This window comes from Dermacentor variabilis, chromosome 5, assembly GCF_050947875.1.
Source record: "Dermacentor variabilis isolate Ectoservices chromosome 5, ASM5094787v1, whole genome shotgun sequence".
In the NCBI taxonomy this organism is placed as follows: domain Eukaryota; kingdom Metazoa; phylum Arthropoda; class Arachnida; order Ixodida; family Ixodidae; genus Dermacentor; species Dermacentor variabilis.
In genome coordinates this window covers 117,886,533-117,912,669 of record NC_134572.1, presented here as the reverse complement: position 1 = coordinate 117,912,669, position 26,137 = coordinate 117,886,533, and the positions used below count along the sequence as shown (strand labels likewise).

General features: G+C 44.8%; 1 protein-coding gene and 1 long non-coding RNA gene across 10 annotated transcripts in view; both read left to right on the top strand.

The window, feature by feature from the left end:
* Positions 1 to 1,681, top strand: part of LOC142581951 (uncharacterized) — a 77,050-nt gene extending 75,369 nt beyond the window's left edge. Inside the window, exon 3 of the long non-coding RNA XR_012828330.1 lies at positions 1,373 to 1,681. This is a non-coding gene — a long non-coding RNA (uncharacterized LOC142581951). The remainder of the gene's footprint in view (positions 1 to 1,372) is intronic.
* Positions 1,682 to 7,069: 5,388 nt separating this feature from the next.
* Positions 7,070 to 26,137, top strand: part of LOC142583101 (uncharacterized) — a 114,315-nt gene continuing 95,247 nt past the window's right edge. For 7 of the 9 annotated variants that reach the window (XM_075693407.1, XM_075693414.1, XM_075693410.1 and 4 more), the window contains exons 1-4: positions 7,070 to 7,351; positions 12,523 to 12,679; positions 14,120 to 14,195; positions 19,649 to 19,911. In XM_075693407.1, coding sequence (XP_075549522.1) covers positions 14,180 to 14,195; positions 19,649 to 19,911 — 279 coding nt within the window. In that variant the 5' untranslated portion in view covers positions 7,070 to 7,351; positions 12,523 to 12,679; positions 14,120 to 14,179. The remainder of the gene's footprint in view (positions 7,352 to 12,522; positions 12,680 to 14,119; positions 14,196 to 19,648; positions 19,912 to 26,137) is intronic. The other 2 variants (XM_075693413.1, XM_075693409.1) reach the window with 1 other exon arrangement.

The window sequence follows — 26,137 nt, the reverse complement described above, 5'->3', positions numbered from 1 at the left end:
ACTCCGTTTTTCTCAAGAGCGCCCATACGCGCCGTTATAAGCTATTTTGCTCAGGCACTGAATTTTCTATTGTCTGACCTTAACAGGTACCTTAACTTAACTTGACGTTAACTTGACGATACTTCATGCTTAAATGAGATATTTACTAGTGGTTTCGCCTGCATCGTGTGTCTATGTATTAACTGTAGTTCTGTTATACGGAAGCGCCTTTATATTTTACTTAGGTGTATTTTACTTTCTTTTAGCCCACCCTTAACTTTCTCACTGTTACAACTTACCGGGTAATCGGGGCTACAAGTGGCAGTGTTGTGAATAACGGAGGCATCCTGCGACGCTTTGTGTCACTACAGTATACGTGTGAAACGTATTTTGGGCTGCGCAAGTTTTTTTTTTTTTTTTGTAGAAGAAAAATAGTAAAACGATTGCACGTCAATGAATACGTCGCTAACGAACGCTTTACGCCAGCAGGTAAGTAGACTATGAAAGGTGATTAGAGCTTTATCTGCTCTCTGTATACTCGATGCGCCAAATTCATTTTTTTTTGCTGTACCATCGTTGTTGCTGCTGTACAGCTGTCCGGCGATCCGGTATTGTGTAAACGGTAACATGTTTGTGGAGAAGGTTAAACTCCACAGCGGTATTTTCGCCATCGTGCAGAGGCTTCTTGTTGACTTTCTTGTAATTAGATGACGACCTGCTAGCTGGACGGCAAGCAGAGCAGCGACCCCCATAAGTTAGAAAAGCAGGAACCGCTGGCAGCGCAGCGCGCGTATAAAGAGCTCTCATATTAAGCAGCTAAAGCAACCCCAGTAAATTGTTTCGGAATGAAAATACTATACTTTTAGCACGAGAGACAAAATTTTTAGATACCAAGACATTTCGTTGAAATGAAACAAGGTTGGGCAGAGTTAAGACATTTCCAAGCAAATATTTTTGTGCACACGTGTTTGCTGCTACAACATATATATATATATATATATATATATATATATATATATATATATATATATATATATATATATATATATATATATATATATATATATATATATATATATATATAGTAAGAAATTTGCGAATCTATCGGAGTATCTTAAGATACAAATGGAAAGTATACTTGTTAGTATACTCATATAGTTGTTGCCCGAGTATCTTCTGTCGTGTCATGATACAATTGCATAGTATCTTTGCGCAGCCCTGATGCTGTCGATTGACGCCTCTCAAACAAATGCCCAGGAAGATGTGCTGCGCATACGCAACTGCATGGCTGTTTCATTTCAGCTGTTGAATAAACATCCCAGACATGAAGAAATAGCGCGCTGCAGGTGGCGATCCCAACCGATCGACCTGTGCCTCTTTGCTGTTATTACAGGTGGGTACGTTACGTCACTATGGGCTGACCCGGCATCCAGACGTCATCATGATGTTCAAGCCGAAGTCAGCACTCAAGGTCGAAGCAGCCTGCAAACGTGAATAAAGAGCCGTTCGCATCTTCTTCCTGGTGGTTTGGATTCTGCAGCCCATCGCAGGAGGTCAACGGTGCCACCACACCACTAGTTGCACTACGCCACCGCGGGTGCCGGGAGTTGTCGTTAGCAGGATGAAGGACAACCGCGACGAATAAACATGTTTGTCACTAAACCGTGACAAACAGGGTGTGGAGTGCAGTAGGAACAGTGTCATAGCCAGAATTCCTTTTTTTTTTTCACGGGTGCGGGGGCAACGGGGGAGGTGGGGGAAACGAACTTCACCGGAGACGTGGAGAGTGACAGTGACAAATTGGGTGTAAAGTGGGGAGGGGGGTGCAGGAGAGAAGCAGGCTGCATGCCAATACCACATAATTTAAGTGGTGTTGTGCATGCTTACGCAGAAATTTTTACGGAGAGGGGGGGTAGGGACGGTGCCCGGTGTGACAACCCCCGCCACTCCACCTCCACTGGCTACGCTACTGAGGAAGAGCGAAATTGAAGAAAGGCACCCTCAACCTCCTTTTAAGCTCGCTCGAAAACCTCAGCCTTTCCCCTCCAGGTTTCCTTGAGCCCGGGTATACTCGGAATACAGCAGTCATGGCAACGCACAGAATACAGGAATAGAGTCATGGCACCCATGCGCACGAGTGTAGACACCCTACTCGCTAACACCCCGTCCAGTAGGGACCGGACAATACCGACCCCCCCCCCTAAAAAAAAGAAAAAGAAGAAAAAGCCGAGAACTACCCCTTCCCTTCAAATCCTCTCCTTCTTTCTCCTGCGCAGCAGGTATCGCGAAATGCCGGATAGGCGAGAACAGACAAAAAAATTGGAAGGTTATTCAACCTTAAGTCGATGAAAGAGAAACTCTCCCTGAGCGAGTCTGAGGTGAGACAGGGGCGCATTCACCCCCCCACCCCCCCCGGGGGACAGAAGCAGGAGGAGCGTCAGACGGCACCATTTTCGGTATCGACCCATATTTTGGCGTATGATGACGTGTTAATTAATTTTAAACAATTCCCTTCGTTTTACATGCCAAAACTACGACGTGTTCTTGAGGCACGCCGTTGTGCAAAAAAATAAAAAGCGTCAGTATTGAAATGGTTACCGCTTAGGGCTTCTGTGCCAGAGGCTCTCTGTTCGAATCCGACCACTGGACAACTTTACTGAATTATTTATTTAAGAAATCAGTTTCACCATGTAGGCCAAGCGACGTGAATGCGATGGCAACACGTTGAAATATTACACGTAGTGTGAGACCCCTAGCTGTATAGCGACAGAATTAATTGCACTAAACACAAGCCGACTAAGTATAAGCACGCGTGGTGTGGTATACGTGTAGACACACGAACGTAGAGAACTAGACGACCGCGAGCAGTATAGGTTAGAACTACAGGGTCTTTCTTGTCGGCATTGTCGCCTTTCTGTCGACCTCGCGTTCCCGTATAGTGTGCGGCATGCTCACGGCACGGGCACGATGTGTGCGACCGCTTTGCGCTTTTGAACTGTTGGGTTTTGTCGACGTCGTCGCTTGGCATCGGCATCCTGTTCCTCCTGCGCCACGTCTGGTCGCCTCCGGCGTTCGGTTGATGCGTGCGCCCCCCACGCAGCGGCAGCCCATTGTTTTATTTCGCGTCCGAACCAGCGGAGTGGGGTTTCACTGAAGCTCCTCGGCCGGCGTATACGTATACTGAGGGCACACACACACACACACACACACACACACACACACACACACACACACACACACACACACACACACACACACACACACACACACACATATATATATATATATATATATATATATATATATATATATATATATATATATATATATATATATATATATATATATATATATATATATATATATATATATGCGTGCGCTGTGAAAGTGCATGGTGACCTCGGCCTATTAGGACACCCTATCTCCGACGTCAGGAATGTTGCGATGTTTTTGTCCCACGTGGTCACGAGGCTTGAGGCGCACATATGTATAAATAACGACGCTGTTAAGCTTTGATTGCGGTTGGTGAAAATGGCGAGGTCGTATGTGATCAACACGTGCGACGCGATAAGGGACCTGGAGGCTGCAAAATTGTTTACAGAGCAGAGCGCAAATGTGATCGGCGCAGTCATGCCACAGTTTAACGGAGATGATTAGACCCGATAATCATTTCGTTAAATCGAGGACTTCGTTACATTGAAACAATCATGCGAATAACGTTGGTTATTATATTATCGTACGCTGTGGGCCCGCGTTGAGCGCGTCTTTTCTAACAGGTCGCCTAAACTGAAACACGGCATACAAATACATTTTCTCGGTCACCCGTCCACCACAAGGAAGGAAAAAAAAGAAAAGAAAAAGCAAAGAGAGGAAGAAAAAAAAAACAAAGGATGAAAGAAACTTACATCGGGCGGTTGTTGTGTTCCACTTCAGTGATTCGAGGTTTCACGCTTTGAGCTTTATGAATCTGTGATGGGGCGGAGAATCGAAATCACTTCGTTAAATCAGTGCTTTCTTAAAATCGGGTTTCATTAAATCGAGATTTTGCCGTATTCTAGTTGACGATAGGAGGATATAAGCGGAGTCTGCCGCACCACGTAACTAGTAGAAGAAATGAGGCACGGTCTGTTTGAGTAACAAACTTGGTGTCAACAGGAAATGGGGAGGGGGATGAAGTTTTCAGGCACGTTTGGGCTCCGCACTTTCGCGTGTATTCGTGCAAGAAAATGGCGTGCCACAGGGTTGCATTTTAAGCACAACGCTTTTCGCGGTGAAAATGAATTCAGTAAGCACAGTCATTCCGCCTTCCATTGCGCATTCGTTGTATGTTGACCACCTTCAAATTGCATGCCGTGCCTCAAGTATACTCACGTGTGAAAACCAGCTCCAGTTAACCATTAACAAACTGACAAAGTGGGCAGATCAAACTAGTTTTATTTTTTTCTACTAAAAAATCCGTCACCGTTCTGTTTTCTCAGAAGCGCGGCTTGAACTCGGGTCCTGTTCTGAAATTAAATGGAAGCTCACTACCACTTAAACCAGAACATAAGTTTCGGGAACTGGTTTTTGAGGGTAAATTAAACTACATTGCCCCTATTAACAGCGTAAAAAAGAAGGTGAACAAGGCGCTTAACATCCTGATAGTTCTACCATGGAAACTGTGGGGTTCCGACCGAATGCGCCTTTTACGTATTTACAGCTCTGTCGTGCGCAGCACACTTGACTACGGCTGCACAGTTTATGGGTCAGCGATGCAGTCCTATCTCAAACGCCTCGATCCCGTACATAATCACGGACTACGCTTGGCAACTGGTGCGTATAGAACTTCACCCGTCGAAATTTTATACGCCGCGTGAGCGAGGAACGTTGCCTGGAATACCGAAGATCCTGGCTCACAGTCTCCTATGACCTAAAGACTGCGGAGCTAAACCGAATCGTATATACCACACCATTGTTTCTCATCTCACGAACAGGATACACTACACAAATAAACCGCATGCCATAAGACCACTTTATCTCCGGTTTGAAGAGATATATGCCAAGACTAACACATACCAAACGAGGCTCTCAGCGTTGCCCAAACACCGAACAGATTAGCTCCATGGTGGGATTTCGCACATATATGCGACTTTGCCCTGATGCATCAAAAAAAGAAAGAAACACTGCGTGAGCACATTACGCGCAGGATTTCCTAGCACTACAAGAAAAATATAATGACTATATTGAATTCTATACGGATGGCCACCAAAAACACAAAAACATACTGGAAGCACCGTAGTATCCAAACCCTTGGAATCTCGCATTAGACTACCACTTTTTGTCTCCGTTTTTACAGCTGAAGTATGTGCCTTGTTTACAGCTGTAAAAGAAAGTAGTATCAGGGAATTACAAAAGGGCAGTTATGTACACAGATTCCTTAAGTGCAATAAAGGCCCTACATCTAAAATCTGAATATGAACGTTTTCTAGGAGACATCTTGCGGATACCGCGAAGAGCAGAGGAACACGGCAAAGTAATACGCTTGCCAAGCCATACTGGTGTCCCAGGAAACGAAAGAGCAGATAAATTAGCGGCAACGGCGGCACACAAAACACCAGTAAGTATGACGGTACCTTTCAAGGATTGTACACAGAGATGTCGCACAGTATTCGACTCAAAATGACAGGAGCAGTGGGACTCCAGGGTACACAACAAACTCCCAAACTGTTAAACCTATTCTACAAGCGTGGAAGTTGTGTTGCCACCAAGAACGCTTCATCGAAGTAATTTTATGTCGTCTTCGTATATGACACACGCAATTGACTCACAATTTCTTACTAAGAGGGGAAAGAGAAGTGGAGGGTGAACATTGCAAGGAACTTAATTCTCACTGTGAATCACATTCTAATCACATGTCCGGCGCTCGAAAAAGAAAGACAGAATTATTTTCACGAACGATACAAAACACTAACACCATTTCATCCACATTTATTACCATCAGAGCATGCACTTTAGTAATCCGCGAACATATGATGTGGTTATTTTTTTCGACGTGAGATCAACCGAGTATTTGAGTCACGAACATATATCGCACGTTACAATCTAACAATCGCACGTCTCGTGTGTGCTATAATGCGTATGCGCGCGCACACACACGCACACACACATACACACGCACGCACGCGCGTTTATCTACTCTTCACGGCAGGTAAAATTGGGCCGACAGCCACGTGATGCATGGTTGTGCGAAAAATCATAAACGCGCCTTAACTGTTTGCCCGCGTGATCGAATCGAGCGCTGCGCGCATGGCGCCAATAAGGCATCTCTCGCTGCACTGTACTGGCGCTGCCGGTGCTTTCGACGCAGCGAATGCGAATGCCTTCGGTCGCACGGCGCTTTTAGAGGCACTCGGTGCTGACACTTCCGAGGAAGCGCAAGGTAGGCCATTTGGAAACGAAGCATTAAACATATTCTCTGTGCACTTAACCTTCCCGCCCAGCCCGTGGGCTGTGTATGCACTACAGGAAGCTTTTCATGCGCGATTGCACACACTTCTCGTTCTTTCGAACTTTCGCAAACTCTAATAGATTTCTGCGCAGCGCAATCACTATAGGTGAACTGAAACAACGTTATATGCGAATGGATACGCTCTTTCGTTTCATGAACTAGTTCTCGCCGAGCTTAGTGCCAGTTCTCTCTGGGGTGGAACCGACCCTGAACTAATTCAATACAGTTCAGTACCAGTTCTTAGTCGTGCTGAACCGGCGCGTCACTGCCTTCACATGGTGCGAATGGGCTTGCAGGAATTGTGCACGACGCCTGCACCAGGCAGTTCAAACATTTCCGTTCTATTCTAGCTATTCAGACTGGTCGTTGCTCGCTCATATTTCGAGAAGGAAACCGTCTTGGTATGCACAGAACTCCAGATCCCATCGGCGTCTTCTTCTTTGCACGATAAATGATCTTTCGTAGAAGGGTGCAAGTAATAATACGGAAAGGAAAGAAGATCGATACGAGCTTGTTCTGTTAAAAAAATTCAAATAAACCCGCGCTGCAACAGTGACGTCACCACTAATATGCGGCTGCATCAGCTGCATTCGTGTTTTCGTGACGTCGTCGGTTTTGGCCGTCGGCAATCAGCATGGCCGTAGGTGGGACGTGCGGCTCGGCAGGGCCAGTTTAAAACAAATTCCGGAGGGACTTTTAATTTTAAGTTATTAGTGGAGATGCATCCTTATCAAACGAATAATCGATTTCATAACCCTGGATTTCATTCTTCAGACCGACGGCCCCTCTAGGTCGACGAGCCTTCCAACACCGGTATCATCATTCCTTACTTCGGGGGAGCGCACAGGATTTCTCTGCTGTGATCGCAATTTTGCGTCCAATTTTGTAAGTTCCCTCGTCCCGTTTTTAAATTTCTCCTAATATGGAAGGGTTGCGAAAGACGCTCTGAGCGCGAATAACTGCGGGAAAATGCTAAATATGACCCCACTGCAGAGTTTTCATTCATACTATGCCGAGTTGGTGCCTGTGGGGGTAGGCCTAGCGGCGCTCGGCCTGTCTTGCAAGTCTGTAGGAAGACACCTCGGGGTTATGATTCCATTGTCGTAACCCTTCGGGTATGATCTGCAGCACTAGAAACATTCCAGTATCGTTTTTCACGGTCGCTCTGCCTTGTTCTATGTCTGTTGAAAAGGCAGAATACCGTGCGTAAATTTGGGTACGGCACATTGAGGTGTGTTGACTGCTTAGCTGCGTTTCCGATCCGAACAGTTCGGACATCATCGTCCGAGAGCTGCGCTGGAAAATTTTAGACCCGAGGAGGCTTTGTTGTAGCGCATAATGACGACCTTTCTTCTCACCCTTTCTCTCTCTCTTTTTTTTTTGCGAAGAGGCAGTACGGAAAATATCCAGAATGTAAGTTCGATATCTGTTCACGTAGTGTCTGGCGTACACAGCATAAACACAGGGACCGTCTTTCCACTAGGAGCACGTATACTTTTAGTTTTTCTTCGTTTTTTTTTTCTTTCGCGCTGAGCATCGGCTAAATTGATTACCGGGCACGTAACCGTAATGGACGTGCATGTTCAACCGTAATATATTTTGATTCTTCGGTGTGGTGATGCGGAGGCCCGGACAGTAACAGCGTTGCCATGCGTTCCGGTTTTTACTTCTGGGTTTGACCACACGTGCATTGTGAGATCTCGGCAACTTGCAGGTCGTAGTTTTAGGAAATGCTCGACGTGAAGAACTTGGGACTAGTGAACTCTTGAAATTGCCCCAATGTACCATCGTCGTCTGCTTTAGAGTAGTGGTTAAAGTATTTCGGGTACCGCACGTATGCTTGTTTCTTAGGACTGCAGCTACTCAGCGTGGCTCATGTTCAGGCAACCTACGCCGTCCGTCAACTATGGTGTTGATAGCCAAGCACTGAACGGGTTATCGCGAATAGTTAACTTGCGCTTGCACCTGAGCGCAATGAGTCAGCCCCGCAGACGTACCAGCCCGCCGAAATGCTGGTGACGTGTGATATGTGTGACTCGAGTCCTTGTATTACCCCCGAGCCTTGATACACGTACCACAGGTGGTTGTGTGGCGATTTCCCAGTGGAGAAAGACCTTCGCACGCATTGGATTTTCCGGAGCAGTTCCAGGCTTGATGGGTCATCGCATGAAAAAGAAATGACAATGTGCCTTCTTTAAAATTGGGATAATAAGCTGTGGAGTGAGTGTCTTACCATTGCTAACCCCGCAGAAACATTCCCAACTTGTTCATATATGTTAGAGGTGCGTCTGTGAAAGGTGGCAGTATATAACGAAGGGTGCTGTAACCTGCTTCACAATATAACCGATGATGCCCAGCTATTCTCCTTACAACCTTGCTTTTCATAGGGTTGGAAGTGCCAAATGGGGCAACAAGGTGCTTTAACTCTGTTTTAACTACATTGCTATATTGGGTAAGATGCTTTTCTGCAGTATGGCCCCTTTGGTGTTTCATTCACCTTGCAAACATTCTCACTTTTCATATGTTTTAGTTTTTAATGCTCTCCTTCATGGTCACTTTATAAACCGTAGAAGTGACCGCTCATATAATGTGCTCACCTTAATGCTGTCTTGTGACAAGTTGCTCTTTCTGTGTTGAATGAGGGAGGTAGCTTCGTAGCATTGAGAAAATCTGAGCACAAAGTGGCTATGCCTTGGTGTCTGCTATACAGGTTGTCCCACATAACTTGAGCCAGAGCTTTAAAAATGAAAGGTACTCCAGACGTGAGTTGAACTGAATGCATAATGTTGGCGCTGGCCTAGAGTTACTCAGGCTATTTTTTATTTTCCCCTTAACTAATGGACTAGTTAGGTTTAATTCATCAACTTTTTAAGTATTGGCTGCAGAACCCAAGTGTGATGCGCTAAGTTGTAGAGCACCTTGAGAAACCTCTCAATAAATTGTTACCTGCACGATCTATGTCACGTGTTCCTTTTTTCCGTGTTCCAAAAAAAGCCTGCAAAATATGAAAAAAATACCAAGTGACGGGGCACTGTGCACTGTTATTCTGCTGCGCTCGAGTGTGCGATGGATGAACAAGGTTGGCTGCAGTGAGAATAGCCCGCAACAGGGCATTAGCACTGTCATGCGATAAGAGCCGCATGCCCAGATACCTACACCAGGCATAATGCTGTGATAGGTCAGCCATCTTGTGTTGGGCAACCTAATATCGTGGAAGAGCTTACTTCCATTATATATCATATATAGCACATCGCCTATAGTCAGTATATATACACGTACTCACTATACCCTGCGACAACCTAAGAATTCAGTGCGGGGTCTGCCCACAAAACTGTGCTGCACCTTCCTGCCCTGTGTACCACCCCACTGCAAAACACTGTTCCGGAGTAATGCTGATATTGAACGAAGTTGCACGTATCAAGTATTTTGACATCGCAGCCTCCGCTGTGACGTCACAGAAATGAGCGAACATAATTGGCTGGTGAATTTATATAGATTACCTTCAAGTTGGCCAGTCATGTGTTTGTCTCTGCATTCTTCGGCTTTCACCAACTAGAGCAGTTGAGATAGCGGTAATGAGGCAGCTTTTCCACTGACTAAATCTTGCAAGTTAGCCCTCTAGTGAAGGCAGTATGAATCTTCAGTGACTATAGACATGTGATGATCATAGCAGCTTAATTTACACTTCTGACCAGCATTCCTAGTAAAAGAACACCTTTTCTTTAAAATAGAAACCTTGCAGGAGCACTGTCATAAAAGTATGTTCTTCCCCCCCTTCGTGTTCAGTAGGTGTTGGCCCAGCAACCATTGTATGCCTTTGAGCAGTGAATGCTTGTGTTAATTGTATTCTCTTTCTCTTTTACTGTGGTGAGCCTCTTATTTTTATATTAAAGAGTGCTGAGAGACATTGTAGGATGCTTGGTATATACAGCAGGATATTGCGTAGTACCGCGAAATGCCACTGGGAACAGGATATCACTATATTGTCACAGAAGGCTCGGCGCCTCTATGCCCTGTAACAACCTTGTTAGGATAGCTGATGCATGTTGAGCCATTTCCCTTGTTGCCAAACTAATTCTTCCGTTTTGATTCACTCACAGTCCCTTTGCGCTTCACATGCAATAAGCCACCGTGAAGGAGGCAAATATTTTGATCTACATTCAGATATACACTCTTAAGCAGGTTTTTTACACATAGTCCTGATTCCAGCGCAAATGATGGCACAAGCACATAGAACAGGCAATCTGGTTGCTGTGTGAAATGTTCTATTTGTTTGCCTCATCTATTACGCTTGATAGAGCACCATGCTTGAAGTAACACATGTAGATTAAAAAGGTTGGCTGTTTGGCCAAAGCATGAACAAGGGTGGGAGCTGCTGCATGTGCAGGAACTGAACACATGGGAAGCCCTTAAGTGTCACATGCTGCATCGAATGTTTTCTTGTAGCTTTGGTTCAGCTTGGGTTGCCTGCTGTGCTGGCTTAGTGATTGGTGTGTTCTGCTCCTTAGTACTAGGCTGTGAGGTTTTCCTGCCCGGGGTGGTTGCATACCAGTGGGGTCAGAATGCAAGATTACTTGTGTACAGCACATTAAATGTAAGTGTATGTTAAAGATAGGTCCCCAAGTGGTTGGCACCACTCTGAAGCCCTCAATTATAGCACCTCGCTTAGTCCACATGTTGCTGCTTTGAAATGTTAATCAATCCAGAGTCACTAGCTTGGACTGGTGCATTGCTTATCATAGCCATGTCTCTGTGCTTTGCACTTGCTTTCATAATGCTTGCTTATGTCTATTAAAAAATCCTCAAATGTAGCATGAGCTTGTATTTTTCTTTTATACAACCTGGTTTGCTTCCAATATCATTGTAATGAACTGACAGAGCGTTGATCACTTCAGTGCACTTTAATATATAGTGACTAAATGTAGCTGATGACAGGTGGGAGCAGTAAACTTTCTATTTAATTTTTCACCAATGTACATGGTCGAGAACGAATATCTTAGCATAGTTTTGTGAACACGAGTATGTTGTCTACAGTGCTCCTTAGAGGTGTTCCAGTGCTCCTTCAAAGTGATTTTACAGTAGTTTTAAACTTGAAAACATGTTGAATATAGGTTTTGATAACCTGCAATAACTAGGGGGCAGGGCACAATAAATGCATTACTTGAGACTTTTTTAATAAAGCTTTTGCACATACTTTGAAGAGCCTAGACAGTGAATGCTGTGTGATGTCGCAGATGGGCTATAATGGTCTGTTATCTTTGTACAGGCTCACAATCCTTGGGCATGTTTAGTCTTCTAGGCTCGCTATGTAACAGCAGCGTTTACTGGGACTCCTTGACTCACATAGGGAGCAATTAGTGCAATAACTTCTCCCAGCTGAGCCATATGGTATTTATTTATTATTTACAATGATGGTGGCACAGTCGCACCAACTTAAACCAAGGATTTGGTTATTACTAATGAAGATAGTGCAATTGTCAAAATTTATGTTAAGGCAGTGGCACCGCATGTCTTGACAGGATCACTTCATTAGCTCTCGTCCTTAATCCTGACTTCCTTGGCATACTGATAATTATGGCACTCTCTATAGCATGTTCTTTTCCCTTGCAGCATCCCCACGAAGGTCATATTAGCACAAGTCATGCATGCTTGCGGTTAACCTTCAGTTTCTGCTTTGTTTTCGTGGTCCTCAGAATTGTAGATTGTAAACTTGGGAGTTCCATGTTTTAGGACTAAGAATATTAAGCTATAGAACCTGAGTGCTGAGGTTACATTGACTACACATGTGGGCTTTGGGCAAATTGCCAGCAGTTCTGCTACTGTCAAGTTGGCCAATTAGTAATTGTACATTACTCCTGAGGGATTTTCGTTACACAAAACTATCTTGTAATATTTTATAGTGCTGATTAACAGGAAAATGACATCCTAAAATTGCAAAAGATACAAAAGGAAGGAAGCCTAACTTCCAGGAGCCCAGTCTGTTCGTTTCTGCTAAGTTATAGTAGCTGCATGCGAGTCCGATGTGAGTGTTGGCTAAAAGCGTAGAGGTGGTGCAGGTCCGAGTGGGGGGCCTCCAGCCCTCGTGTAGCAGCCTGAGGAAGCATGCGTGAGCTGCCCGGTCCCCACCTGAGTGCCGCTGCTGCCCAGGTGAGCCACCGGCCGCAGCAGCTGGCAGCCAGAGATCTCCCCGGAAGTTGGACCACTGGGCTTGTGGTAAGGCTACACTACAGTAACCTGTCCACTTACTGGGCTCTGCAAGGCTCCCAAGTGTATGTAAAACAACAGACGCTGAAATCGATTGGCTGGTGAAACTTTCTAAGCTAGGTTGTCTGCACTTGCGAAGGTCCATCCTAGAAAGTGGAAGCCAGGTTCAGCCACTGCCATGCCTTGGCTGGTAGAGTGTCCCGTGTCATGCAACGAGCTGGGGTGGTATTCTTGAGTGATCACTTTCGGGAATACAATCACCTTGGCTGTCGGCCATATGCTGCGACATTTCCGTTGTGAAGTCACGTGAAATTTCTCAAAGGTGATCGTATACCTGAAAGTGATCGCTTGAAAATACCAGCCCTAGAGACTACTTAGTGTCACAGTTGCCAACGGTAAGCTCTGTTTTCTTCCAGATTAATTATATTTAAAAACTTTGCTAAGCATATGGAGATAACTAAATATGATACCCACATTACAATTAAAAAGAAAACAATTTATGACTAAGCAAAGCTCATTTTATCCCCCATGCTTTTCATGGCTGCATCATAGGTTGGCTCTGTGTGAAGGTTAATTTGATAAATTTTGAGGCCCTCAGCCTCTCTTATACTTCTCACATGTTACCCAACATGGCTAACAGTGTCATGCAGGCAGCCTCAGGGGCCATTGTGCTGTGTAATAATTGAACCAAAATACCTACCATGGACACAGTGAACATGTTATGGTGCTGAATTGAAGGATGCTGATTTTATTTACTGCTGTGTGCGGACATCTAAATTTAAAGAAAATTGGTTGCCTCACAACACAGGCTGTCTTCCTCTGAAGGGTTAGCATGGCAAATAGCAGAGTATTTTTACTTCACAATAGTACATTTACAAACGTAAGTGGTTGGTATGGTGAGAAATGTACTCAATGCTCTGTGTTTCATGTTTAGAAACAATGGCTTTCAACATGAGTTGAGGCTGCCTTAGTGGCATCGCTTGGGAACTCAGAACAGGAGTATTTTCTAGAAAGTATGGCTGGTCATTTTCAGCATGAAATCAGGTTTTAGATTCAGCATAGGGTTATCAAAGCCCTTCAGGCTAGCCTTAGTCATTGGTCCTGAATTTGTCAATGTTGGTGCTACAATAAATCTGCTTTGTTTATTTTTGGTAAAGATTTTCTTTGAGAGCGTCCTCCAGGCTAGGTATGCAGGGCTAATCCACTTTGTTCATGTTTGATGGAACTTGTGTTCTCCTGCAGAATAACTGAAAGCTGGATGAGTCAGTATGGGTGGTACAGTGGCAGCACAATTTATTACTACACGCTTAGGAATTCTCCTAGGAACGAGACCTGGGTTTAGGAAGAAGTAGTCTTGCAGAATACCACAAATGCATGTATAATTGTTTTCTTGAGGGTGGTACCTTTTTTGACTATGTTGTATCTTTTTTTCCCCCCTCCTATATTCAGGAGCTGCCTGCTGTGGCTGCTCTGAACTGAGGCAGCCTGGATTCTCACAGCAGAGAATCTATGGCCAAGTCTGAAAGTAAGTGTAATCTTTGTTGTTCCTTTCAGCATTGTGATGTCTGTAGATGGCCAGCCTGCTTTGAAAATTGAGCTCCCTGGTGTGCAAGCTTGGCAACCCATTTTTCAGTGGTTGCAATATTAATCCGTTATTAATCTCTAATGCTGCACACACATTGTTTTGTTTGTGAGGAATTGTGTTGCCAGGTGTTAGCCTATGAGCTTGTTATTTGTGCACAATGTTGCACTTTGTGCACAAACTTGTGGCGTTTTTCACTGGTCGATCTGGAGCGGCCACTGAAATCCTGGAGTGAGTGCTTGGATTTCACCAGTGCGAATCTGCCAGCAGAGAGCAAAACTGCTCCGCGTTGAATCATACCAGAAGTCTGTGTGCACACGCCACACGAACCGACTTCCGCTCGGTACGTTTCCATTGCGTTCCACAGTGAGCGGAGGTGAAGTATGCTTCTCGTCCTCTTTCTGCCCTAATCTGCGCCTCAGCAGCAACGCAAGTGAGAGTGATCTGGCACGGAGCGAGTTGTTCCAAAACAACCATTGGAAAGTGCGAACCTGCTCCAGATCGGCCTATGAAATCTGGATTTGTCACTGCTGAGCAAAAAATTCTGCTCAACATCAACCATTGAAAAACACCATGAGTGTGCTTTATGATCTGCTGGAGCTTTTTTTTAACCCTATTATATGTGTGGGGGAACCTGAACATTACTTGGCATGGAGCATGTGTGATGCCTGCTTTACTCACCAATGTCAGCAGGGGTGCAATTTGTGCCTAGTTAAAGGGAATTAAGACGGCAAGCTGGGCGAGTTGGTGATTGAACATGTTCCTATGGTTGGGCAGTGCAACCCGGACAAAGGAAGAGAGAAAGTACACAGCACGAGTGCAGCATGAGTTAAAGGGGCAATAAAGAGCAATATTAAGTTGTATTACTAAATTACTGTTCTAGAATACTGAAAAGATCACTCTTACCGGGAGTTCGGGCTTGTTGAGCTAGAAAGTACTCAAATAGGAAGGTGGACAGGTGGCAATATCAGTTTGGCTGTTTCCCACTGTGATGCCACAGACTTCTGACAGCGTCTCTTCCTGTCTACTTCATTGTTTATCAATGAGGGAAAATACATGGAATAGATTGCCTTATAACTGAATAATTCTCAGCCTAGGAAGCTTTGGGAACATGCTCTGCACTAAATTGGGCCAAGTATGAGAAAATTTCTTAAAATTTATGGCATCATGTTGATGTACTGGTGCTTCAGTTATCGTGAACATTATTTAAATAAAAGTTTAGCCTTCATTTTTCCCGCTAGTAATTAGCAGTTCTTTGCCAAAGGAATTTAAATTATTTTGAAGGGATGCTCTACCAGTTCAAACTGGTTAGTGTTTCTATTTAGTGCCTCTTTAAGAGCCTGTACTATATCACTGGTAGTGTGTAAGCAAGCCCTGCAGTGCTCTTGCCTGATCGCTAAAGCAGCATTGTTATTGGTTGGATATATTGCAGAGATTCTACAGCCACCTTAATTCTACACAAGAAAAGTAGGAAGATACTTATAAAGAAAGGAGTCGGACAAGGACACAGAATCGCTCCAATGCTATTCACTGCGTGCTTGGAAGAAATATTCAAGCTATTAAACTGGGAACGTTTAGGAGTAAGGATCCACGGTGAATACCTCAGCAACCTTTGGTTTGCCGATGACATTGTTCTATTCAGCAATACTGTAGACAAGTTACAACAAATGATTGAGGACCTTAACAGAGAGAGTTTGAGAGTGGGGCTGGATGATTAATATGCAGAAGACAAAGATAATGATGAATAACCGGGCAAGGAAACAAGAATTCAGGATTGCCAAGTGTCTGTGAAGGAGTACGCTTACCTAGGTCAACTAATCACAGGGAACCCTGACCATGAGAAGCAAATTCGCAGAAGAATAAAAATGGGTTGGATCGCATACGGGAGACAGTGTGAGCTCCTGACTGGAAGCTTACCATTATCATTAAAAATGGAGGTATACAATCAGTGCATTTTACCGGTGATGACATATGGGGCAGAGACTTGGAGACTGACAATGAAGCTTGAGAACAAGGACTGCGCAAAGAGTGACGGAACGAAGAATGCTAGGCCTAACTTTGAGAGACGGAAAGACAGTGGTTTGAATCAGAGCAAATGGGTATAGATGACACTCTAATTGACATGAAGAGGCGCATGAAAATGGCGCTGGGCAGGTCATGTAATGCGTAGAGTAGATAACCATTGGACCATTAGGGGGACAGAATGGGTACCAAGAGAAGGGAAACCCGCCGTGGTTGCTCAGTGGCTATGGTGTTGGGCTGCTGACCACGAGGTCGCGGGATCGAATCTCGGCCACGGCGGCCGCATTTCGATGGGGGTGAAATGCGAAAACACCCGTGTGCTTAGATTTAGGTGCACGTTAAAGAACCCCAGGTGGTCAAAATTTCCGGAGTCCTCCACTACGGCGTGCCTCATAATCAGAAAGTGGTTTTGGAACGTAAAACCCCAAAAATTAAATTAAATAGAAGGGAAGCGCAGTAGAGGACGACAGAAGACTAGGTGGTGCGACGAAATTAGGAAATTTGCTGGTGCTAGTGGGAATCGGTTGGCGCAGGACAAGAGTAATTGGAGATTGCGGGGAGAGGCCTTCATCCTGCAGTGGACATAAAATAGGCTGCTGCTGCTGCTGATATTGCATTTGAAACCCCATTTTGTGTCGGTAAAATTAGTGAGCAGATCGAACAGCAATATTGAGGTGGTGAAGTGACCGATTGAAAGTACAGAAGATAAGATGATTGACCAAAGCCCTGAGAATGCTTACTGCTGCTAGTGAGCACAAGGCTTTCTTTTTCTTGCCAGATATTTATTGAAAGGACCTTTGCGTTAATTCGGGGAAGTATTTGGAGCCAAGTACGACTATGCGTGAGGTGCTATATTTTATGATGTGAAGGATGTATTATCTCTTTCTATGACCTTCTGCATTTTGTGTGTGTGTGACAATAACTGTTACCATGGGCAGGCAGCAAATAAATTTTCTTTTAGCCAAATGGGCATGCAGGCATGTTTGCTGCACTTTCCAATATATTGCGTAGGGCGAAGAAAAGTTGTGCAGTAAAGGGAACACCTAAAACCCAGTATAGCTGCAACATGATCAACTTATTCCTGGGAAACGGGGCTATGTAAAGTGTTACATAGAAGTTTATGCTTAGAGATCTCTGCAGGCCTTCATATCATAATTGATGGCAGAATGTGAGCTCACCCGCCGCGGTAGTTTAGCGGCTATGGAGTTGTGCTGCTGGGCTTCAGGTCCAGATGTGATCCCTGCAGCGGCGGGTGCATTTAGATGGGGGTGAAATGCAAAAGCGCTTGTGCACTTACATTTAGGAGCACGTTAAAGAACCTGAAATGGTCAAAATTAATCTGGAGTTTCCCATAGGGCGTGTGTCTCATAAGCAGATCGTGGCTTTGGCATGTAAGACCTTAGACTTTCAGGAGGCGAGCTGGCAGCTCCCATAGGAACAGACATGTAACAACATTACAGTAGACTTCCGTTAATTCGACTTTCATTTGTTCGACCACGACCGAAGGTCCCAGCCGATGCCAGTGCATTTATATAAGCCCAAGCTTTCTTTATTTCGAACCTAAAATTTGCCTTCGCCAGATAATTCGAGCTTGACCAGTCAGCACGTACACACTTGACCCCTGTGGGGACCCCTTTAATTGTAGCGTCTGTCTCAGTGAAGCTCAGGGCATAGTGAATCCATTGAACACACATCATATCCCTTTGAAACCGCCTATATTCGAGCAGTACTAGGACGATTTTCAAGCAATGACGGTAGCTCACAATTATGGTATTTACCCGATTATAACAAGCGCCTTTTCTATTTCAAGAAAATGGGGCCAGAATTTGCCTGCACGGTGCAATCGGATATGAAACCAAAAGTGCTTTTGTGGCATTCGTATGCTTTACCGCATAACACAAGGTACTGCGGAGAAGCTTACTTCAAAAACCGCGTGGTGAAGCTGACTTTAGCAAACCGGCCACCATTGTGCAACACGTATTAGACTTTTACCTATTTTCCTTGTTGAAAAATCGGGTGCGCATTAGATCTATACTTTGTTTAAAAGCTTTAATGTCATTGCTACGTTTTTTTCCTCTTCTTTGGACACAGAGAGTGGGCATGCATATTATTCGGGGGCTTTTTAGACTGGCAAAATACTGCCAAATGAATTGGGGGTGTGCTATGACTTTTTTTCCTACACCTTGTTTAATTCAATGCGTCGGACGATTTGATCAAGTTTGTTGATCCTGTCAGTGTAGATTTTAACCGAAGTAGACTGTATCTTCATGCCAATCCTACTGTAGTGCAATATTTTTTTCTTTGGTAAAAATGACATAAAGTTGGGAAATCTTTAGGTAGCACGAAGAGAAACATTTCCATATTGTGTTGTTTAGGTTTATTGGAAATGTTCCATTTTTTAATATTTTGCTTATCATGGATGGACAAACATGATGAACATGACTCGACTGATGAGTCAACTTTAGATTCAAGACCAACTCTGTTAAAAGGGCCTTGCAACATCTTTAAGAAATGTTTTTGAATGTGTCCTGTATTAATCGACATCCCCGCGTGAACCACAATTTGTTTTTTTTAATGTGCTTTATATGAGGGGCATTATCAGCAGTAAAATATCCCTGCCATGCCTTTATGGCTTTACCGCCCTTTTCGACATTCCTACTGCACTTGGACCTGCGTACCTGCGCCATTGTAAGGCGATACTTGAGATCGCTCATAATGCTGTTTCATCTTGGAGGCTGTAGTATTGACACAGTGGTATTCTCTGCCACCAGATTGCATCGCTGCCTATTCAGTGACGAGATCTCTGCATTTTCAATCTAACCAGAGGAACCTCTGGGTCATGGTGCCAAAAGAAATCCAGCCAGTGTCTCTCGTGTTCATATGTGCATAGTGGCAAACGTGAGAAGTGGCAGGGATTCCCAGAAATTAAACGAAAGGGCAGGCAATCTTTTCTTCTTGGGGGGGGGGGGGTGTTAAGTGGTGTGCTCCCTGTTTTAATTAAGGGAATAATTTTTGGTTTAGGGTTGTTCATGAGGGCATAGTTTTGTTTCTGGCTTGTTAACGACTTTAATGCATAGTGGTCAAGTGGAAGCAGAAGCATGCCAGCTTAATTGATTTAATTGATGCTCCAGCAGCACGTGTGGCTCGCTGATTGGCAACAGAATGAAAAAAAAAAGAAAAAACTCATTTAGTGAGGTTTCAGTGCACATTTGGAACCTTGGCTGGCCAAAATAAAACTGCAAGCCCCCTCCACTCCGAGTCTCGTAATTACTTCGCTACTCGTAATGAGTATGTTGAAAAAGAGAAATTTCCCATGGTGGACATGCATGTGGAGAATGCTGACAGATGCCTTGTTGTGCTACCTCGGTTTCCAGTTCCAAGCATAGTGGTCCAAACGGGGGGTTGCCCAATGGAAGGGGGCGGGCGTGGGACCAATGGGTCGTCCCCGCCCCCAGCCCCTCCCCCCTGCGGCCCACCACCCCCTCGCGTCCAGCCCGTGCGGCTCTCCAAGCAGCCCGAGGTGGAGATGGCTGAGGAACAGGCACCGGCTCCGGCACCTGTCACCATCCGGCTGGAAGTGGGCACCGAGGAGGAGGCTCCCCAGCCAGTGGACAATACCAGCCGAGCCTCGGCACAGGTCAGTTGGAAGGCGCACCTTTCTTTGTGCATGCCTGAACTGTCGCTTTTGGGCCTCAAGGTTGCCTAGGAATTGCATGTTTGACAGATGGAATGACTGTAGTCTAAGAAATTATTGAGGCAAACGTCAGCAACTGTTCTGTTAAGTGCCAACTGCATGCATGTACATATTTACAGGGTCTGTTCTGAAAGTAGTAGGACTCACTTAAAAAAAAAAATTCTTCATGATAATAGTACAAAGGATTAAAATTTTTCAATGTAGCACCCTTCCGCATCTACACATTGCTGCCAACGAGTTTTCCAGTTTTCGTACGCCTCCAGGAACGCCTGGACCGGAATGCTGTTTAGCTCCCTCGTCATGGCCGGTTGAACCGCCTCTAGCGATCCGTGATGCTTCCCCTTGAACGTCGATTTTATTCCCGGGAACAGAAAAAAGTCTGGTGGGGCCAAGTCGGGGCTGTAGGGGGGCTGAGGCAGCGTTACCACATTGTGCTGGGCAAGATACTCCACTATGTGGAACGCTGTGTGGCTCGGCGCGTTGCCATGGTGCAGCCGCCAATTGTTGCCGATGGCTGGGCGGACACGAACAATGCGTTTTCGCAGTCTTTTGAGGACAACCACGTAAAAAACTGCGTTAGCTGTTTGTCAGGGTGGTGCGAACTCTTTGTGGATGACACCACGTTGATCAAAGAAGCAAATGAGCATGGACTTTTGCTTGCATTTGCTCATTCGTGCTTTCTTGGGGCTTGGGAAAGGGTTGGGCCATTCTGAGCTTTGCCGCTTGCTCTCCGGGTCGTAGTCAAACACCCCCGTCTTGTCACCGGTCACTACATTGTCCAAAAAGTCGGGGTCCTCATTCACATGATGAAGAAAATCCTGGCAGATTGCTTTCGGGTTGGCCTTTTGCTCCTCTGACAACCACTCGTGGCACGAACTTCGCGCATGCTTTCCTCATGGCTAAGTTTTCTGTCACGATCTCAAGAACTAGGGTTTGAGGAATGCGCAAGTCATCAGAAATCATTCTGATACTCATCCTACGATCACTGGCCAGTAAATTGTCTTGCTGGTTGAAGGGCGTTCGGAGCGGTCGCCATCTTCCACTTTTTCCCCTACCTTCTCGGAACAGCCTATGCCACTCAAAAACACCTGATCTGCCCATGGCAGCATCGCCGTAGGCTTCCTTAATCATGTCATCAGTCTCTTTGCCCATTTTACCAAGCCTTACACAAAATTTGATCGCGTATCGCTCATCCAGTAAGCGCTCCATGATTCTTCGTGACGAGGCGTTTCGACAGGGGTTCACAGTACAAGCGACCTGCTCTCTTTAATGGCTGAGAGCCGACTGCCGATTTTCCCCAGTGTACCCAATATACCCCTTCGCCGATCCTGCGTGTGCAGACCGCCTCTCGTCCGCCCATTCGCCCAGGAAAAAACGAGTCCTACTACTTTCAGAACAGACCCTGTAAGTGACAGCGACAGGCGACAAGCCTGGGTGTTGCATAGGCTGACCCATTGCCATTGTCTGCTATGTCACTGGCTTTGGCTTGCTGCAGTATTGCCTATCCCGTTGCTTTCATAAGAGAAGTTACTATCATGGCCACATGTAAAACTGAAAAAAATAAGATTTAGAATATTGATTTTTAGTTTCTCTCACTGCGTGCATGTTGAAGCATGGGCCCTTTTGTCGAATGTAGAGCAGGTAGGCCATCACCTGTCTCTTGTTTGTAACAAGGGTATTAACTTTGTCAGGCAGTCGGAAATGACACATTGTCACCACAGAATGCAGTAACTCAGATTGTGTGTTATTAAATAATTGGATGAGGCATGTGCATTAACTAGATTAGTAACATGTCATGGCTGTAGTAGCTTGAAAGCTGAATCATGCCATTCAAACTGTCACTGGCGTAAAGTATATGCCTAGTCACTTTCGGAAAGTGCTTTTCATTTTTGGCTCACTGAGCAGTAAGGTTGCATTGCAATTTTTTGTTTGTTTTTAAGCCAGCAGTAATACCGTGCACTGCAGTTAGCTTTGTCTCTTGTCCTTGCCCCCCTGGCAAGCAGGAAGGAAAAGGCTTCATCTTCTGTATTTCTCAGTGGCTATGGTATAGACCCTTTCATGCTTGTAAACAAGAGTTCCCAGAAGACTTCCAGTTAAGCCCTCTGGAACAGCACAAGTTACAATAGCCTATAAATTTATAGCACCCTCCAGCTGGCACCAGTTTTGCTGCAGAGTTGGAGTGTTCGACAAGTGAATTGTATTGTTAAGTGCTACGAAAAAAACCCATGCATGAACTCGACGCACGGTGCACGCTATTTATGTCAGAAAACATCAAGAATATTATGCGCCTACACCATACTGTGCTACAAAATACTTTTTTCTTGGCTGGACTGTCGAAAATGGCTGAACGGAAGTTGTCTGGGGTCACGAACACACTGATGCCACATCGCGGATACTAAGGGTTTGCTCTTCTGGTGACAACAAGGTCACAGGTTTGATCCTCGGTTGCAGTGATAGCATTGTGGTGAGGGTGGAATGAAAAATCGCTTGCATGCTTACAGTTAGATGCACAATAGAAAAGCACAGGTGCTGGACATTAATTTGTAAACCTATGAAAATTCTTCATAACCCACTGGGCAGTTCCGGAACGCTAATCCTCAGAATTTGATTCTTTTTTTTCCTTTTAGCTTTAGATTAGCATTGTGATTCAGTGGCTTCATGTGTTTGTGAGCAGCTTTGCTGCAGACCATCTCTGCCTTCGCTCTTACTTTACTATCCTTTCTCCTTGTGCCCATCCTTGGGCATGCTTATGCCGTCTTTGGGCCCTTTATCGACTTCCACTGGTCAAGTGGAAGCAGACGCACATAAGGAACTTGAGCTGTTTTGAATTGCAAATCATTTTTTCATTATAAAAGCTGCTAGCTGGGGCACAGCCTTCTGCATATTTACAATGCCTGCTTAGTGGCATGGAAACTAGGCATCTCGTTTAAACAGTGCCACCTTCCCGATGTTGGTTTCAGTTTTCAGGTCATGGTCAGAGTGCTATGAAAGGGACACGAAAAGCAAGTATTAAGTTGAGCTAAAGTGATCGATTAATGCTCGAGAGCATCTAAGGCGTCAATATTATTCTGAACAAAACTTCAGTAGTAGAGAAATTAAGGTAAACGTGGGACACGATTTGAGACTCCACTGGGGCATTCTAGTACTAGCCCAATGAAGTAGCAACTCCTCATTATAGCACAAAAGAAAATGCTACTTGTCAGATTCTGTTTGTTTGTTTCAAAAAACAACTCATTTATGTTACCCTTGACAACAATGCAGCGGTTGGTCAAAAAGGCTGTTTTCACCTGACTTCGTGCTGCCCGCACTCATGTTTTTGTAGTTTCTGTATTGTGTAGTGCTGCACTTGTTTTCCTGGCCAATGAACCTCATAATAAAGAGGCAACCACATGCACACAGTATTCAAGCAATACAATGGACGGATCCTGTTGTACTATTGTCTTGTTCTGGGACAACTGTATACATGAGTGCCACTCTGGAAAAAAAAAAAAAAAAACATTGACAAACTTTTGTTGTTGTCTGAACCAATGCAGTTGTATGCCTGCGAAAAAAACCTCAAACGTGGCCCGAGGCCAACTTTCTAACCAGAAGGTACTTAATCTCCTTTTTAAATGTATCGTCATCGCCTGTAAAAATGCACTGTATGCTGCCAGTGGTGAATGATGTGGCGCAATCTGAAAGCTGGGAATCAAAATACTTTTGCGTCTCCATGGCCTCCGAGACTGTGGCGCGAGCATGATATTGTATGCTTTGTGTGAGATGAGACGAAGCGAAGGCCGATTGTGCTATTTATTTCTTGCTGTCACGGAGGAGAGCAGGTAGCAAGAGTGAATTCTGATCGAGGCAGGCACACTGGTCGCTGTTGTTATGCACTGTTGTTAGGCAGTGATGTGCCAACGGGCGAGCAGCTGCACGGATTTCCAGGTGACAAGCAAAATTTATGCAAGAAGCAGAAAAATCTGTGCCCATCTGATGTCTTGGGACGCTGTTGACTGTCTTGGCTTGGTATCTGGCCGTGCTCTTGCATTTTACACAAGAACAAAAAATCGTAGCGCTGGCTGCCCGCTGGCATTTTACTCGCTGACGACAGTAAAGAGCAGTAATGGTGTGTGCAACTTCATAACTCAGTAATTGTGTGGACAGGGGGTATGAATTGCACTAGAAGAATGCTGACACTTCAGGCATGATTTTCTCTTAAGCTTGCGTGTTTTCTTGCCACGCGACACACACTGCGTGGTTTCCGGAATGCTCTTCTAGCAGTCCACATTGACGTAATATTTGCTTTTAGTGTCCCCTTAACTTCCTGCTCATGTCACCTGTGCTCATTGAAAGCAGGGGAACAGCAGTAGTTCATAGTGAAAGTTAGTTTACGCTCTAGCAATTACAGGTATAAAGCATGTGGCAACATGGTACAGCTACAGCACAATCTCGTTGCTAAAAACCTCAGATTAACAATTTTTTCAATTAATGAATTTTTAAAATACTCTGCCAAAATCTAATTGCTTTAATGTAAAGATATTTCAGTACTGCGAATTTCAAAACACCAAATATTTCAATATAATGACCAGAATTATATGCTTTCTATGTAGCACCTTGAATTAATGAAATTAATGGCCACAATGTCACCTTTCAGTGGATACCGTCACACTGTGGCGTGATAGGGAACGAACAGGCAGACGCTGAAGCAAAAACTGCTTTAGATAATGCTTGTGAAGTACGCATTCCGTTCTCACGAACAGACACAAACGCCCTACTTCGTCGCGTAAACCACAACTCTACGTTGGAACACTGGGCCCAACCTGATCGACGACACAAGCGATTACACAAATGGGACCAAGAAATGCGATTTCGTATGCCTCAAAAGTTCAATAGAAACCACACGAGCATGGTGCACCGGATTCGCCTTGGTGTCGCATTCACCAACCGTTATAGAAATATGATAGGTGCCAGTGATACTAGCCCAAACTGTGAATGCTGTGAGGTGCCAGAAACACTTGAACATATATTTTGCGTGTGTCCCGCGTACGCGCAAGAACGACAGCAACTTGTCTCTTCCATAGCAAACATCCATGAGAGACCGCTTTCGGACGAGTTTCTTCTAGGTCCTTGGCCTAATGCAACCAGCGCAGCCCTGGTCACAAGAGCCGCTGTAGCTTTTCTCCAAGCCACTGGGCTGGACGCACGCCTTTAGAGATACCACAACTCTGTGAATTTGTATATACGCATCTCTTCCTTATACCATCATCATTCATCAGCCCTTTCCCTCCCCGTCCCTTTTCCCCAGAGTAGAGTAGCAGGCCAGAGCAAGTTATAGCTCAGGCCGACCTCTCTGCCTTTCTGTAAATAAATTTCTCTCTAATCCGAAATATAGCGCACATTTGCGATTTGCATTTGCGAAGCTGCAAGAAAATAGGCGTACCATCATCAGTGGCAGATATTCCTGGACAACCGTGATTGCAAATCTGCGCCAGCGCTATTGCCATTGCCTGCAGTATTTACGGCCTGCAGAAATAGAAGCTACACAGATTAGCATTGCTGTCGGCATAGCACTGCAAACCGTGAGATCGTGGTCGCCTCCATTGCATTGTTCACTATCGTGACAGTCTTGAAGGATTGCGGAGGAGAATTGCCGGCGAAAGGCAGAATTGCAGAGGTTCTAAACCACCTCTTATACTTAGTGAAAAAACTCCATCTGCTGATAGCATACGCAGCTGTAAACATCGCAGCCAAATTTTACAGTCATCAGAGGCACATGGAGCTTACAAGTGAAGCATGAAGTCGCATGTTTATCAAACCCTCTCTTTTCAATGCTGCCAACTGCTTGCATATGTCGTCATATGCAAGGTTCCCATAGACGGCTGTTATTATACCTGACATCAATCTAAAAGAGGGTTTGGATCACTCCGCTTCTTCCTATGGTTACTGTGTATGTTTATTGACACATTTTAATAAACAGGCTGAAGTAAGCGGAAATTTGCTTTCGAAGTTTGACGAGAAAATTGCGTGTCTTTCGGAAGTATGTACTACCGGAAGTATGTACTATGGTAAGTATGTACAGTTGAAACCGACTGTATCGAACCCGTTTACATCGAATTATTCTATATATCGAACAATTTCTGGACATGGTATAGTTACAATGAGTATATATTGCAAAAATTATGCTTACATT